The sequence below is a fragment of the Notolabrus celidotus genome, chromosome 10 (assembly GCF_009762535.1).
Source record: "Notolabrus celidotus isolate fNotCel1 chromosome 10, fNotCel1.pri, whole genome shotgun sequence".
NCBI classification, from domain to species: domain Eukaryota; kingdom Metazoa; phylum Chordata; class Actinopteri; order Labriformes; family Labridae; genus Notolabrus; species Notolabrus celidotus.
The window spans coordinates 30,278,983-30,295,551 of NC_048281.1; the positions used below are offsets into that span (position 1 = coordinate 30,278,983).

At 41.4% G+C, this 16,569-nt stretch overlaps 1 protein-coding gene across 1 annotated transcript in view; it reads left to right on the forward strand.

The window, feature by feature from the left end:
• Window positions 1-16,569, forward strand: part of slc49a4 (solute carrier family 49 member 4) — a 107,593-nt gene that overhangs the window by 20,682 nt on the left and 70,342 nt on the right. Inside the window, exons 3-4 of the mRNA XM_034694766.1 lie at window positions 9,347-9,615; window positions 11,489-11,618. Of these exons, the coding sequence (XP_034550657.1) occupies window positions 9,347-9,615; window positions 11,489-11,618 (399 nt within the window). The remainder of the gene's footprint in view (window positions 1-9,346; window positions 9,616-11,488; window positions 11,619-16,569) is intronic.

Below are 16,569 nucleotides of genomic sequence, written 5' to 3' on the forward strand. Positions count from 1 at the left end.
CTATACTGCAGCCAGCCACCAGGGGGCAGTCACACTGCTGAAAGCCTCACCACCAGGGCCGTATCCGGCACGCTTGGTCCTGCCTCATTCACTGCATTTCATGGCATGGCAAGTGAAGGAGCAGAGGAACTTCAGAAGTTTCACTCCATTCTTCTTTCAATCGCTGATTTTCACCGTCCACTTTTCTTTGAGCTGCAAACTGAACACACCGTTTTTATGCATTCTAGGGTCCTACAGCTGGCAAAGTGCCAATATGCGAACTGCTCCAAACACGAAAGTGAAAGTTAAAAATTGCACTCTGCGTAGTGAGTGTGGATTGAACATGCAGTCATCACGTGAACAAGCGCAACTTTTTTTTATTGTACATCCACCAATCCGCTGAACCGGTCCGTGCCGAACCGTGGAGAGGCATCCGTACGGATCACGGATCAACGATGATCCGTTGCACCACTAATAGCCACCGTCTGGCGGGAATACCGTATTACAACCAGGCACCGGTAAAAAACGATGAAAATTTGTACTTTTAAAATGAGAAAATATTCAAAGTAACTCTTCGATTTTTACAAAGTGAACGAATAATCGAGTATTTGATTCAAAGATTATTGCCCATCCCTAGTGGGGAAGCTATGATAATGAGGCGATGTGCTGATTGCTTGCCTGAATGTTTGGTACACTACACATTACACATCCTACTTTCTTGACTCCTGGGTGTAACTTTATGTCGTCGGCCGTCTTAGCGGATAGCCATTAAGGACAAATTTGTGTCACATAAAAATATCATGTAGTTATCTGTGAGACTGTCCTCACCTCAGAGCAGCTGAGTCATTGTCATGTCTGGCTCTTGCCTTTGACGTCCTGACTCTGCAACACCAAAGCAAAACCACAATAACTTAAGAGGAAGTGGAATCACTTGAGCAGTGAGAGTGGTTTTGTGTGCATGCTTTTAAAAATCACCACAGGAGCCAATTCATACCACTGAATAGAAGTCGTGTTTTTTAAGAAGGTGAAACAATTCAGAGGTGATTTGGCTTCAACATTCTCAGGCTTGCTAGGCAGGATGACTCAAATACAAACATTTGCATAGAAAATAAAAAAAAAAAATAGATTCATCATTGCATTGCAGTATCTTCTATTAATTCACTATCCATTCAGACAATCCTGGAATTGATTACTTCTGTTGTAATGAAGCCCCACTCCTGTAGGAGCACTGTGGGGGCTGCTACTGTGATTCATGTTGAGCTGAGGCCTTTGTTTATTGGGACATTTAAAGATTATTTTCCAGAATAAATGACCTGTAGTGTGGTACAAGAGATTTGGAAGAAAAAATTCTTTATCTAGATTAATATATTTTATAAAATTAATAATCTCACAGTCTGTTTTTCTTGTTTTTTCCACAAGAGACACAAAAAATAAAAGAAATCCGAAGTGAAGTGAAAATGAAACCCCTGTTCATGTGGAGGATAGATTGCCTCTCTTTCCCTCCATCATTATTAAGATGAAGGAAACAGCAGAGTGCTACAGCTGTGTCCTGACACTGGGTTCATTCCTCAACGGCTGAGGTGACTCATTTGTTACAGAAATGACAGAGCGGAGATGTGTCGAGATCAAGACATGTGCAGCAAATTCAGATAATCAGGTTACTCTGTGTTGCATCAAAGTGTCTAAAATATGATAAAACTGCAACTTTGGCTTGTTAAAATTTCCATCCCTTTATAGCAGTGCCCCAATTTGTACTTGTTAGAAACTTTTCTATTAATTGGGCAATAAAGACTGAGCCGTATAAAGGAGGAAGGAGAGGGATGAATAAGAAGTAAGAGGCACAGAGTGTTTCAGGAGGTGTTGCTGTGTAGGCTGGGATGTTAGCCAGCGTTAGATGTGGGAAGGAGATATAGAGCGAACATGTTATTCTCCAATCAATCTGTCACTGACCGCTGCACTTTGTATTCTGCCTCGACACAGAAACTGCAAACCCGGGAGGCACCAGACAGCAGAGTTAAAAAGAGTTAGAGGGCAGAGAGGGGAGTGAGTAAAGCAGAGAGGGAAACAGGCTCGTATATGCAAGATGGAAGTCCAAGGGTGCTGCTTTCTCTTTCTACATAAGCAGCTGGTACCAGACAACATGTGTTTTAGTAGAGTTTTAACATTTTTCATCATAGACAATGCTCGACTGTATTTGTGTATTTGGCTGATTTATGTTCTTTATTGTTTTTGAATGTTTTGTTGAAAAAAGATTGCAGATTATTTCTAGACTTAACAATTAATCCTTCAATGAAACATAAAAATCATATACAGGTACCCCCCTCTTGATCCCTCGCTCTCTTAAATTGTATCAGATCTAATTTTGTTTGTTTTTGTTTGTTTACTGTCTTTTTACCACCTTAATTTTGGCTGTTGTCTCTACTGTTGTTGTACAGTTGTAGTTTGTGTCACCATCTCCCTGTCTGAGCCCATCATGTTTTACTTAACGTTCATGAACAAAAGTTTAGTTTGATCACAACAAAAAAAATAAAAAATAAAATAATAATAATAATAATAATATCAAAATAAAAAAGCTGAAAAATATGTGGAAATGCTCATCAAAAAAATTCCAGAGCTGAAATTGAAATGGATTAAATTGCTTTCATGAATTTACTAAATAAAAAGCAACAAATTCTTCTATTTAAAAAAAAAATGTGATGAAGGCACATTTGACATTTTTGCTCAAAAAATGACACTATTGACTGATTAACAACTCAACTCAACTTTATTTAAATGGCACCTTTCATACATACAAGGATGCAGCTTAAAGTGCTTCACAAAAGAACAGAGAGACAGAAAACAACAGAAATGTTAAAATAATAAAAGACATGATCATAAATAAAATCCTTAAAAATAATATAAAATCAAATACAGTAAAATTAATAAAATGGTGAGAGTAGAAGTTAAAAAGATCAGATAGATAAATAATAAATGACATTAAAAAATGTTCCTGTAACCATGAATTTAATAATGCAGTCCAGTGCTAAAAAGAAATGACTCTAAATTAAAAGCCAAATTAAATAGTTCAGTCTTAAGTCCTCTTTTAAAAACAAGAATGATAAGTAGCTGGCATTTATTTTTTAAATTAGTCCACTTATCATTTTGAATCCATCTTTTTCTGCCCAGCCGAGGTCACAACCTGTCGTTGTTCACTCATCCATCCAACCATAATCTTCACTCCTCATACAACCAGAACAGGCCGTCAGCCTATCACAGGGCTAACATATGACAGACAGCCAGACTCACACACACTCACACTCACACCCACGTGTGATTCAGGGTGACCAGTTAACTTAATCAGCATCTTTGGACTGTGTGAGGAAGCAGTGAGGGAACCCACACAGACACGTGGAGAACATGCAGACTGCACACATCTAGGATTCAGAACAGGGAACTTTCTGTCTTTCTTTCTTTATTCAGATCCCCATTAGCTGCCACTAACGCAGCAGCTACTCTTCCTGGGGTCTACATAAAAAAGTCCCTCCAGGAAGTTGCGATTTCGCGATCGCAACTATCAACGCAAATTCAACCAATCAGCGCGATTTTTTCGCGGCCTTGCAATTTTATACAATCACCGCAACTTTCTGCAACTTTGACCAATTACCTTAATCTCAGCCCCTGTACGTCATCGGTTTTGTCATCAATTTCACTTCCTAGGAACATAAACATAAGTCCTCACTTGATCGGCACTTTTCAACAATAAAACACCATAGACTGTAAAAAATATGGACGTAGTATCCGTGACGTCACCCATCTGTTCCTGAGAGCTGTTTTGAAGCAAATCGACGGCAGCAGCCATATTGGTAATGCGGAACTCAACTAGGCAGAGTGTGACGTAGTGTGAGTCTCTTAGCCAATGGCTGTGTGTTCCCGACCGGGAGTCACGTCAGTCATGTCCTTATTTGGGCAAAACTCATAATCTTAATATCTTCTTAACCGTCATGTTAGAAAAAAATTCACCCCCCGTACAGTGTGTGCCATTAGAGAGATTAGCGTTGTAGGGCCAAGCCGTTTTTTGAACCAGGCTGTAAACATGTTTATTAATGCTGCAAAGATCGTCTTTTTCCCATCCATATCTATGTGGTTTCCGGTGTTTCTGCAGCCAGCCTCAAGCGGATTTTCGATGTATTGCAGTTTATATCACTTCCGCATTGGCTTCATCGTTTGAGACCGGAGTTTGCCGGCAGAAAAGAGGGGACAGCAGGCAGGACAAGTGACCATGACAACGTTGTTATTTATAGATTGAGGGGCTCAGTGTTCGCTTGGTCTCTACCTGCAGCAGGTGTGCTTTATGAACCAGCTCTCCTCACCTCTATGCATCTGTCTCATCTTCATTGATGATTTTTACCCCCGGTGTGCGTTAGTGACAAAGACACAACCGGGGGACGTCTGTTTTATATTTGATGTTTGACGTTGTTGCCGTGGTTACCGTAAAAAGCTCTGCGTCTACAGCTTGATTTAATCCAGTTTGGTGAAACATCAGACACATTCAGTAAGTTTTGATCAACTCCTTGTCATCAAAGATGCAGATTCACTTCAGAGTGCCGTGAACTGACTGTGCATCAGTCGCTGCGAGGTGCATTCAGGGACCGTCGTAAATGTGCAATACAGTCCTTTCATGGCATTTTTCTGTGAATCAAGAGAATCAAAATACAGTCAGTGGCCACATCAAGAATGTTTTCTAAAAACAACTGTAATTTAGCGTATTTACTTGCCCCTGAGATGTTATTGGGGGAAAAAAGCAAAAAAAAAAAACGCAACTTTCACCGCAATTTTTTCAAAAAGCTGTCACAAATTCAGGCTTTTTGGGCCGCAACAATCACAAAAAAAATCCCGCGAAATCCTGGAGGACTGATAAAACAAAACATAACATACAAAATATACATAAAATACAAAACTAAAAATTCAACAAACATTACAAAGAAAAACTGTGAATGCTATATAGAAATAAAATACAAAAACAGAAAAATGCTACAAACATAAAATAGAACAAATGAAAATGCTACAAACATAAAATAGAACAAATGAAAATGCTACAAACATAAAATAGAACAAATGAAAATGCTTCAAACATGCAATAAAATGAATCAAATAGCAAAAACAGTATGTTTACTAAAATTCATTAAAATTCATTAATGTTAGAGTTCTGATTAAGGTGTTCCTTTAAGAGTCTTTTAAAACTGGCTTTACTGGGGGCTTCAATTATAGTGACTGGTAAATTATTCCAAAGTGTGATGGCTGTTCATGCTGTGAGGCAGCAGCACTAACCATCACTGCTGCACCACTGTGCACTTTTTCCATTTCTTACATAACAGTTTCAGCTCTGTCACTTTGACCTCAGCACCAAGATTTTGTTTCACGCTGTAATTGCTTCCCATCAAATTAAGTTTGGAATCCCTAATGGTGATAGTATAATAACACTGATGAACACTGATGCTTCACAGTTACAGTGATGGATGACAAAAGCATGGCTGCTGCAGCTCCAGAGTTTCAGCAAGTCCTCTGACAGTCTTATAAATGTATTCTAAGGATAATGTCATTTAGATAAGGTCTGCTGTAATATTTCTTAACAGGGTCCGTCCTTGTCAAATACATATCTTACATCTTAATTATTTATTTTCACATTTATTCCAGGTCATGTTGCCGGTCTAAGGAATTAAGAGGAACTCAATAAGAGCTGAAGTTCACTTAAAAACATCCACTCCTCTCCTCCCAGCCGGCTCTCACTTATGATGAATAGGAATCAGCTGGGCTCTTGGCTGTCACATCTTCACTCTGAACACAAGTACACTGAATATGCCTGAATGCCATGGAGTCAGAATTAGCCCTCCTTGTCCTTTACTTCTCCTTATCGCCTCCCTCACTCCGGGCCTCTTCCTCGCTGTCTCACATCGCTCTGAGTGAACCGTGTCTTTAGCGAGCTCACACACACACACGCACACACACACACACACAATCGGTCCGTGTGCTGTCTCGGGTGGTTTGCTGTCAGACAGTTCTGTAATGGGAAGGGAGGAGGGGAGGGGGGGGGGGGTCTGGTGGCATCCGGGGACACCTTAGAGCACACCCGTTTCACAGCGCTCAGTCCGGAGGTGTATGAGTGAAACTGCAGCAGGAATCGGGCATGTTGCTCATTAGAGTTGATTTTCATCCATTGGCCTTTACATGGTGTTATCTAATACTTATAACACATGGAGTTCATCATGCCTGAATGTGGACTCTTAAATGCTGCAGCAGTGTTTGATGCAGAGTTTCTAACCAGATAAGAGCTGCAACGCTCAAAGGAAAATCAATCAGCATCCCTGTGATGATCAATACGTCATTTTAAGGCCAAAACTCTTTCTGGTTCATCTTCTACAATGTTAGGACTTTTCAGCTTTTCTTCTTCATGATTGTAAACGAAGAGTTTTTGTGATCAGGACACAAAAAGCTTCCTGAAGACATCACTTTTGGAATCAGAATCAGAATCAGAATCAGCTTTATTGGCCAGGTATGCTTGAACACACAAGGAATTTGACTTTTTGAAAACCACTGAAACAAACAGAACTACACAAAACACATTTTACTGTCTTAGGATCAGATTTCAGAAAAGAGAAGGAAATTCATGAGCTGACTTCAAAGCAAAAGTAGTGAGTAACTAGAGCACTGATAGAAATGTAGTGGAGTAAAAGTAATAAGTATCCCCCAAAAATAATACTCAAGTAAAGTACAGATACTCAGAAAATGTACTTAAGTACAATACTCAAGTAAATTTACTCTAATACTGTCTAGCACTGCTTACAGCTTACATTATACCATGGTTTAGGTAAATGATTGACCACGGGAGGTTTATTAAAGCTAGGGTTGGTAGTCTCAGAAAACTAGCATGAATTTGAATGTAGCTTTTCCTCATGACTCCGTCTAACCCCTCCCCTCCTCCCTCGGAGCTCCTCCAAAACGACGCCCCCCCACTCACATGCACGAGCGCCGCTGATTTTCGACCATACGATCGTGACTGATTCAAAACCGGTCCTCACCAAAACATTATCATAGTGAAAGTTAAAAACACAAACAAACATGGCTGCTGTTAGTACTCACAACTATCATGCTAGCATTATCCAGTTGTACTGGTGACATGATATCAGGAGAAAAGTTATAACACATATATAATACTGTAACAGCTCTACTGTTTGTTAAACGTGTTCAGTGTAGATGTTCTTAATTCCTACAGTGTTGACGGTCAGTGAAGGCATCAGGAGAGGTGTAGAGAGTGTGAGTGGGAGAGAGGAGAGACAAGAGGAGAAGTTCTTCATTCATTCAAACATTGATTGTTGTTTTGTTGGTTGGCGTGATCACGGCCGACAGTGACCGGTTATTAAAGATCAACGTGTTCACGAATCGGCTCGTCATCACTACAGCGTCCGGACGGACGCTACAATAAATATATATTTTCTGTAGGACTTACTGAACGTCATTAATTATTCTGCTTGTTGGTGAGAGCTTTTTAGACTCTGATCCGGACTACAGTCCTGAGTAAAGCACCTCATCAGGTCAGAGGGGACAGGCCCGAGGACGAGCGAGAGGGACAGTAAATAGAGTCAGGGGAAGTAGAGGCAGGAGACGGGGACTCGGAGGAGTGCACGCCGGGGAAATGTACGCGCAGGAGGAGGGCAGAACGGCTGGACGGGATTTGATTGGTTTAAAATTTGGGGAGCCAAGAAACGGTGATTGGTTAGTGTTTTCTCAGGTTTACTCCGGCTGTAGATAGCAGTTTTTTTTCCCTCTTTTTTAGGAACACATCATGTATTGATTACCATCAGGACATAAAGATCATTTTAACCAGTATGACAAAAAGTGTATCTAAATCTGATTACCAACCCCAGCTTTAATTCCTCAGAATCAGAATCAGAATCAGCTTTATTGGCCAGGTATGCTTGAACACACAAGGAATTTGACTTTGGGAAACTGTGCTCTCTTTGTACAAGGCATAAGAATAAGAATAAGACCTACAAATAAAAATAATAACAATAACATCAGCTATAAATACAAAAGAACAACAAATAGGCATGACTAATATGTACAGTCTAAAATAATATAATAAAGTGCAGTGGTGAGTAGCAGGACACTGATGTTGTGATTTTGTCATCATTTTTTTGCCATAACACAGGCAAAATTAATATTTGGTTAGCCTCCAATACAGCTCCCAATAACTGGCAGATTTTTCAGTGATGACAGTAATCAGTACTTGCAGCACCAGAGCCCGTACAGCTTATTATCAACGGGGAAAGAAAGTAATTATGAAACCACAGAACCCACACATCCTGAAATTGCTCATTTCTGCAATATACTTTTCACAGTCAAGTAATAATCCTTGTCTGGGGATAAAAGATATCCTGTTAAATATGCCATAAAGTTATGATAAGGTCATTTGATGAACTTTTAATGGAGACCCTGAAGTCCCAAAAAGAAATATTTTTTATCCCCTTCACACAAGATAATTATAACATCTCCAACTAGTTCAGATGTGTGTTGTCAACATTAAGCCAAATGGAGGACACTAATTTAATTAAGTTGTACTTGATATATTCAAGCAATATAACTATCTTGTGCGCACAAGTTAATTATCTTGTGCCCATGAGAAAAAAAATATTATATATAGTAACTTTTTTAGGTTTACCCCACAACAGTTGGCAGCTGACAACTCAAACATGACACAGGGTAAAGTTTAGTTGAATATTACTTTGAGTCACAGCACATATATTACATTATTGTCACTTTTTAAAGTTATTTGGTTGGAGACGTTATAACTATTAGGCAGTGCCTCCAGGATTTCGCGGGATTTTTTTGTGATTGTTGCGGCCCAAAAAGCCTGATTTTGCGGCAGCTTTTTGAAAAAATTGCGGTGAAAGTTGCGTTTTGTTTTTTTTTCTTTTTTCCCCCAATAACATCTCAGGGGCGAGTAAATACGCTAAATTACAGATGTTTTTAGAAAACATTCTTGATGTGACCACTGTGACTGTGTTTTGATTCTCTTGATTCACAGAAAAATGCCATGAAAGGGCTGTATTTCACATTTACGACGGTCCCTGAATGCACCTCATAGTGACGGGCACTTCACAGGCAGTTCACGGCACTCTGAAATTAATCTGCATCTTTGATGACAAGGAGTTGATCAAAACTTACTAAATGTGTCTGATGTTTCACCAAACTAGAATAAATCAAGCTGTAGATGCAGAGCTTTTTACGGTCCTGACTGTCTTCCAGTGTCCTGTTGATTAAGTGCCACTTGTATACCTTCACTGTTGTTCTGTTTATGAAAGACTTAACTCTCCTCCTCCTTCTGTTTCAGGTTCATTCATGGAGGTCAGTTTATGAACGGTTTAGCCGGCCCGACCATAATGAGCGCCGGCCCCTTCCTCTCCACTACATGGTTCGCCCCCGACCAGAGAGCCACCGCGACAGCCGTGGCCTCGCTCTTCGCTCACCTCGGAGGCGCTGCTTCCTTCGTGATCGGACCTCTTATAGTGCCGTCGCCCAACGACACAGAAGGAGGTGTACTGCAAGCAGCTCTCCCGGACAGCACCATCCGGTCCAGGATCCAGTTGGTTATGTATACAGGTACTGACTGAAAAACTGAAAACCTCCCGAGGGTATGCAGGATCGATAGCACATCATTTCAACATCATATCAACCCCGCCAAGGGACACAAATACAATCAGGCGAGGGGTGTTCAAGAAGTTAACACTAATGCCAAAAAAACTTAAATTACTATCTTCATAACCACCCCTCTGAAAAATAGATTGAGACGGTTATGCTTAACTGATTCAGAAAATTAAAAGCCACACTGAAAGGAGAAACAAGCACGCTGCAATGAACTGAGGCTGCAGCTTTTGTTTTAACACAAGGTAGTTTGGTGTTCATTTTTATGAGACAAACAAGGCGCCCTTTGTGAACCTGAAATTTTAAGGTCAATGACACAACTAATGTCATCTGAATTAATTTAAATACAGTGTAACTGATGGACCTCTCCATTGTGCTGTGACACAGGGACTCTCTTTATGGTTGACTACAGATTACACAAGTTCAGCAGCCCCTTCATTACAATTCTACTGCCCTCTTCAGCTCCTCTCCCTCAGGGGAGAAAAAAGGGTGAAAGTTGAAAGCATTAAGAAAAGACAATAACTACATTGACAGTAAAGCACATTTGATAAACTACGGATGCTCTGAAGCTGCTCATTTCCTTGTCGTTCAAACAGACATTTAAATTCAAACTAACCAAGTAGCGTAAAGGTAAGAACACACTTAGAAAACAGTCACATTGAGCACAATTCACTGAACACAGCTAAATGTGGGATCACAGAGTCTGTGGGCTGGTTTGCAGAGAGTAGCTACCATTAGCAGAGCTAGCACCACCAGCCCTCTATCCTTCCTGCAGTAGGAGGGCCACATGCCTGTGGGGATGACACATTGCTCCCGCCAGCTCCTGCACAAATACAAATAAACATAGATATTTATACATCAAATTTGTTAGCTTAGCTTACTTTGCTGCAACTTTTTAAAAAAGTTATATTTCTTGGGCTTTTTGCCTTTATTCGATAGGACAGCTGAAGAGAGACAGGAAATGTGGGGAGTAGAGAGCGGGGAAAGACATGAAGGGAATGGTCGTGGCTGGGAATTGAACTGGTGACCCCTGCAACGAGGACTGTAGCCTCGGTGTGTGGGGCGCTTAGACCGCTAGGCCACCAGCGCCCCCTCTTTGCTGTAACTTTAAGTCAGCAGCAAACTCTCTTAAGATAATTATTTATGACACTTTAGTGAAATCAATATTCTAAGGTAGTAACAGAAATGACATCATTGTGGTAAATATAAATATACACAAAGGAATATGATAAATTAGACAGAATCAAGGTTCTCCCTCAGGTGTGAAAAGGTAGGGGCACAATGAGGAATATATAGAAATCACCACAGAAGAAGAAATTTAAACAAAAAAATGAATACATTCTGGAGTCTGATATCCTCACAGTCATGTTTAAACTATCTCCAGGTAGATTTTGTGTAATTATAACAACAAGACATGGGAATAAAACACTACATATGTGGCTCTGTTACATTAGCAGAAAGCTAACTCTCATTCTTGACCTGTGTCTGAAACAAAAGCTCTACCTCAGGGTAACCAGAGTCTGCTTCATCACATCACACTGCAAAAAGAAAAGGCCTCAGCTGAGATTTCTGGGAATTATCGAAGTGGAAAATGATCTCCGAGAAAAATAAGTTGAGATGAGTTTCATGCATGATTGTGTAACAACTGGAATTGCATTAAATCAACTGTGGATTCTTGTCTAGCAGCAGGCTGTTAGGTACAATCAGTGGTATGAGCTGACTTTTAAAAGTCTTAGTGACCTTTTTAAAAAATGTCAAATTATTCTGAATGTCTCAGCTGTTAAAAAATAATAACAACACCTCTGTTTTCTGTGTCCCTGTGCTTTTTCAGAGCTGGCTGCAATCGCCTTGATCTATGCGGCAGTCGTGCTCTATTTCCCATCGCGCCCGCCGATACCTCCCAGTGTGGCTGCTGCAAGCCAGAGGCTCAGCTACAGGAGCAGCATGTGCAGACTTTTCAGGTAACGCCATCCACACACTCACAAACAAAGTCACATGAAAGACCGAAACCCTTTGACACCTTTATGCTGAGTGTATTGTGTATGCCTGACCTGATGTGTCCTTGATTCAGCTCTATTGTCCACACGTAAAGCAGGTTTAACCTCTGCCTCTGATTTCAGAATTACCTTCAGGTGCTGTTTTGTTTTACAACATCAGACTTGAAGAAAACAGTCTAGCATATTTCTTTAGATCAGTCAGCGCTCTCTAACTGTGTCTACAGACCCATTAAGGCTTGTTTGGTTTCTTATTTACCGATGCATCACAAGCTTCTCTTCTCAGAAAGCTTAAGTGACACAGTCTTTGGTTGGAGAAGGATATGGAATCTTAATGAAGGCCTCTGTCACTCACCTTCTGCCTGGGCTGTTATCAAAGAAACTGCAGCCTCCCTCTAGGTTAATTACTAAGCTCTTATATGGTTGTTGCCGTTAAAAAACAGCTCTGCATCTGCAATACCAGGGTCAATATAATCTCATGATACAGCTGACCATGTTGTTAGAGAGGCTGTACTTCACTCAAGAGTTTTTCAGCCATGTTGGATTTAGCTGTTCAACTAAAACTTTGATGTTTTCTTCCTTTGTTCACCTTAAAGTTAGTGAACTTTGGTCTCCACATCAGACACCTTCATAAGAGTTTTCTATAAACGCAGCCGTCTGACAGAAACTTTGTTTTTCATGTTGTTTTCTTTCCTGCCGTTTCAAGTCATGTCACTGTCGTTTCTGGAACACATTTCCCTCGGTTATAACTCACATAGTGAGCCAAAGGTAGGGCATCTTGGCCCTGAGGCCCTCACAAAGAGTGTCACATTGTCTCGAGTGTCGAGGTTAGTATTCTTTATTTAGTGTTTTTGTTGGATTTGATTACCCTGAAAGAACTTTAACCTAAAAAACAGAATTGCTCAGAGAAACAAGATAGCGTAGTTTTTCTTGCAGACCATCCCGACCTCCTGTGAGCACTAAGAGCGTCAGAGAAACACAGATGTTAAAACTCCTGATGTGTCCCACCCTTGTGTCGGTGAAAACCCCCTTTTTGAGTGTCCGTCTGACACAGGAGATTCCAGGTACTTTTTCTTGAAGGCTTCCCTTCCCCTCTCTTGAGACCACTCTCTTATGACTGGTCAGCTTTCTGGAGACCTACAGGGGGACAACCTGGTGTTATAACAATATGACCATATAAACAGTGCAGTGACTATGATATCATCAAATCTCCAACGTAGAACAAAGTGTATGAAAGCTGGAGAGGAGGTTAACTTACTGATTTGACACTTTGCCCATGTTAGGTATAAATATCCAACATTACAACAATACATATTCATCTCCTCTTCTCGTGTACAAGCTTCTTCAGGTTTTTATGTAACACTTAGGCAGATCTCTTTTTATGCCTCATTATTTATTTCCTTACTCAAACATTAAACTTGATACTCTGACAAATATTCGTCCCTCTCGTCTTGCACCGTTTATGTAACTCCTCAGACAGTCTGTCTTTCTGGCTCATGAGTCTTCTCAGTGCCTGTTCTCTTCCGATGGTGGGCCGGCTTACAACCACTTCCAAGTGATTGTTTTTTTGCAGCTACAGTAAATGTTTCCAGATAATCTCTCTTTCTTCCTGTGATTTTAGCTGAAGATCGCTGAAATATAAAGTGACATGCATGTAAAAGAGATCTGCAGACCTAGAATATACCACAAGATTTTCCAAATAGTTGATTTTTGTCTCATGTCTCAGATTTGTTTATTCCGTTGAAATCCTAGACTGTATAAATAAAGTAGGTAGTGTCAGTGACATCACCCATCTGTTCCTGAGCGCTATTTTGAAGCCAATCCTCGGCGGGAGCCATATTGGAAATGCTGAACTCAACCAAACTTAGTGTGAGGTAAAGAGGCAGGGTTTGAGCCTCCTAGCCAACAGCTGTGTGTACCCGCCATAGACTGTAAATAAAAATGGACAGCGTTGCTCCGCCTCTTCCCGTTGTACAGTTCTGAAGCATAGACTGTAAAAAATATGGACGTAGTATCCGTGACGTCACCCATCTGTTCCTGAGAGCTGTTTTGAAGCAAATCGACGGCAGCAGCCATATTGGTAATGCGGAACTCAACTAGGCAGAGTGTGACGTAGTGTGAGTCTCTTAGCCAATGGCTGTGTGTTCCCGACCGGGAGTCACGTCAGTCATGTCCTTATTTGGGCAAAACTCATAATCTTAATATCTTCTTAACCGTCACGTTAGAAAAAAATTCACCCCCCGTACAGTGTATGCCATTAGAGAGATTAGCTTCATAGGGCCAAGCCGTTTTTTGAACCAGGCTGTAAACATGTTTATTAATGCTGCGAAGATCGTCTTTTTCCCATTCATATCTATGTGGTTTCCGGTGTTTCTGCAGCCAGCCTCAAGCGGATTTTCGATGTATTGCAGTTTTTTGCACTTCCGCATTGGCTTCATCGTTTGAGACCGGAGTTTGCCGCCTGTTCTGAAGCCAAAAAATCCCTCTCCTGGGCGCAGCCATTGTGCAGCCAGAGCCTGTGAAGCCTTTGTAATAAGCTCCGCCCTACAGCGTGACATCACAAGACGCTGTGTGTCCTTTGAAGTTTGGTTCTACGGCGGCTGTGAATCAAAGGAAACCAGGAAGTAAAACCCCGTTTTTTAAACTCTAATAACTAACGAAAAAGAAACTTTTCAGAAAAAAGAGGCCTTGAACACAAAACAGTCAGATACTAACTACATATAACCACAGCATACAGATGTGAGAAACATTCGTACGACGTATATTTATTTTTTAAAGTTTGACTGCTCCCCCATTCAAATGAATGGGGAGACGGATTTTTTGACCTATACTGCAGCCAGCCACCAGGGGGCAGTCACACTGCTGAAAGCCTCACCACCAGGGCCGTATCCGGCACGCTTGGTTCCCGCCTGTAAGTCAAGTCAGTCAAAGTCAAAGTCTTCTTTATTGTCAAATAAACTGCAGTATGCACTAGACATACTGAGGATTTGATATTGCGTTTCTCTCTCAGATCCTCAGCGTTGATTTGGGGAGCCGGGTTAAGTCTGTGAAGGGTGCACTATGGGAAGAGGGGGAAAAACAGGGAGAGAGTTCAGCATCCTGACTGCCTGGTGGATAAAACTGTCCCTCAGTCTGCTGGTTCTGGCCTGGGGACTGCGTAATGTCCTTAAATGGGCAAAACTCGTAATCTTAATATCTTCTGAACCGTTGTGTTAGAAAAAGATTCACCGCCCGTACAGTGTGTGCCAATAGAGAAATTATCTCTTCAGATCGAAGTTGATTTTGAACCAGGCTGTAAACATGTTTATTTCTGCTGCAAAGATCGTCTTTTTTGAATGGGTGTGAATGTGGTTTCAGGTGTTTCTGCAGCCAGCCTCAAGTGGACGCTCGATGAACTGCAGTGTATAACACTTCCTTCTGCATGGGCTTCATATTTTGAGAACAGAGGTTGCAGCTTGGTTGAATTTAGACAAATTTCAGTTTTTGGAGTCATGAAGAAACAAACAAGTTTCTTCAAACAGAATTCACACTCATAGTTTGAATCAGTGTGACAGTTTGTTTTGAAGAGGAGGAGCCCTTTGGACTTCATTAGGCTCCTGCTCATTAAAGATGAACATGTTTTGAGACTGTTTTTTAAAGCTTACAGCCTCTCATGTCCTCCATCCTGCAACAAGTAGCGCCATATTAATAAGAGTAAACGACCTGTTATAACAAGGTCTTCATCTCCGAATTGGATGGCATGTGTTGATATTTCACCTCCTGTCTCTTTTTCCTTCTTTAGCAAAGCCCCAAGAGAAGAGCTGAAAAGAAATCTAGAGACAATGATTGAATCATACTTTCCACACAGTGCTGCAACACCCACATCGCTACAACCCGTCACACTTTCAACCTACGCAATATTCATCCTCTAGGCGATCAGGAAGCAGCATTGCTCAGCAGCAGTTTGCTCTGTCTTTTCGTCTGGCTTGTGGAGGAACGAGGGCCTGTGGCGGTGGCCAGGGATTAAAGGGCTGGAGAAAGCTGGACGATGGCAGCCGGGGGGGAGCTGGCCTGGCCTTGTTGGCTACCCTCGGTCCCCTTGTTGAATGAAATAGCTTCACTATAGAGTCATGCTTTGGACAGGGCCACTGACCAGCACAGAGAGGCTTAGCTTCCTGTAAGAGCTCCCCTTAGATACATGACATGAACCAGACTGGTAGTTTTGGATCGATGAACACATCCACACACATATGGACCGGCCAATTTAACTAGGCCATCCAGCTGAGAGGGTTTCTGTTCCACTTGTGATAGGCAGTCTTCCAGTAACCTATTTGGGCAGTATGTTGTTTCTCTGTCCAGCAGCACCAAGCCTCAGACTCCTGCAGCAAGTGGACTGTAGCAGAATAAGGCACTTTTGAGTCTTTGTGTACATTTGCATGGATACAGGACACAGACAAAGAGATTCAAACCATACTGAAAAAAATAATGTAAGAGACCCATATTACTTTATTATTCAGAGCAAACAAATTTGTTTAGTGAGAAACACATTTTTTACCTCAAGCGGAGGAGTTTAAGTATCTCGGGGTCAGTGATGCAGAGGCTGTACCAGTCTGTAATGGTGAAGAGAGAATTGAGCAAGAAGGCAAAGCTCTCAATTTACCAGTCCATCTACGTTCCAACCCTCACCTATGGTCACGAGCTGTGGGTAGTGACCAAAAGAACAAGATCGCAAATACAAATGCCTGGAATGAGCTTTCTCTGCAGGGTGTCTGGGCTCAGCTTTATTGATAGTGTCAGGAGCTCAGACATCTGGGAGAGGCTCAAAGTAGAGCCGCTGCTCCTGCACAGATGAGGTGGTTTGAGCACCTGGTCAGGATGCCTCCCGGACGTCTCCCTGGGAAGGTGTTTTGGGCATGTCCGTCTGGGAGGTGGCCACAGG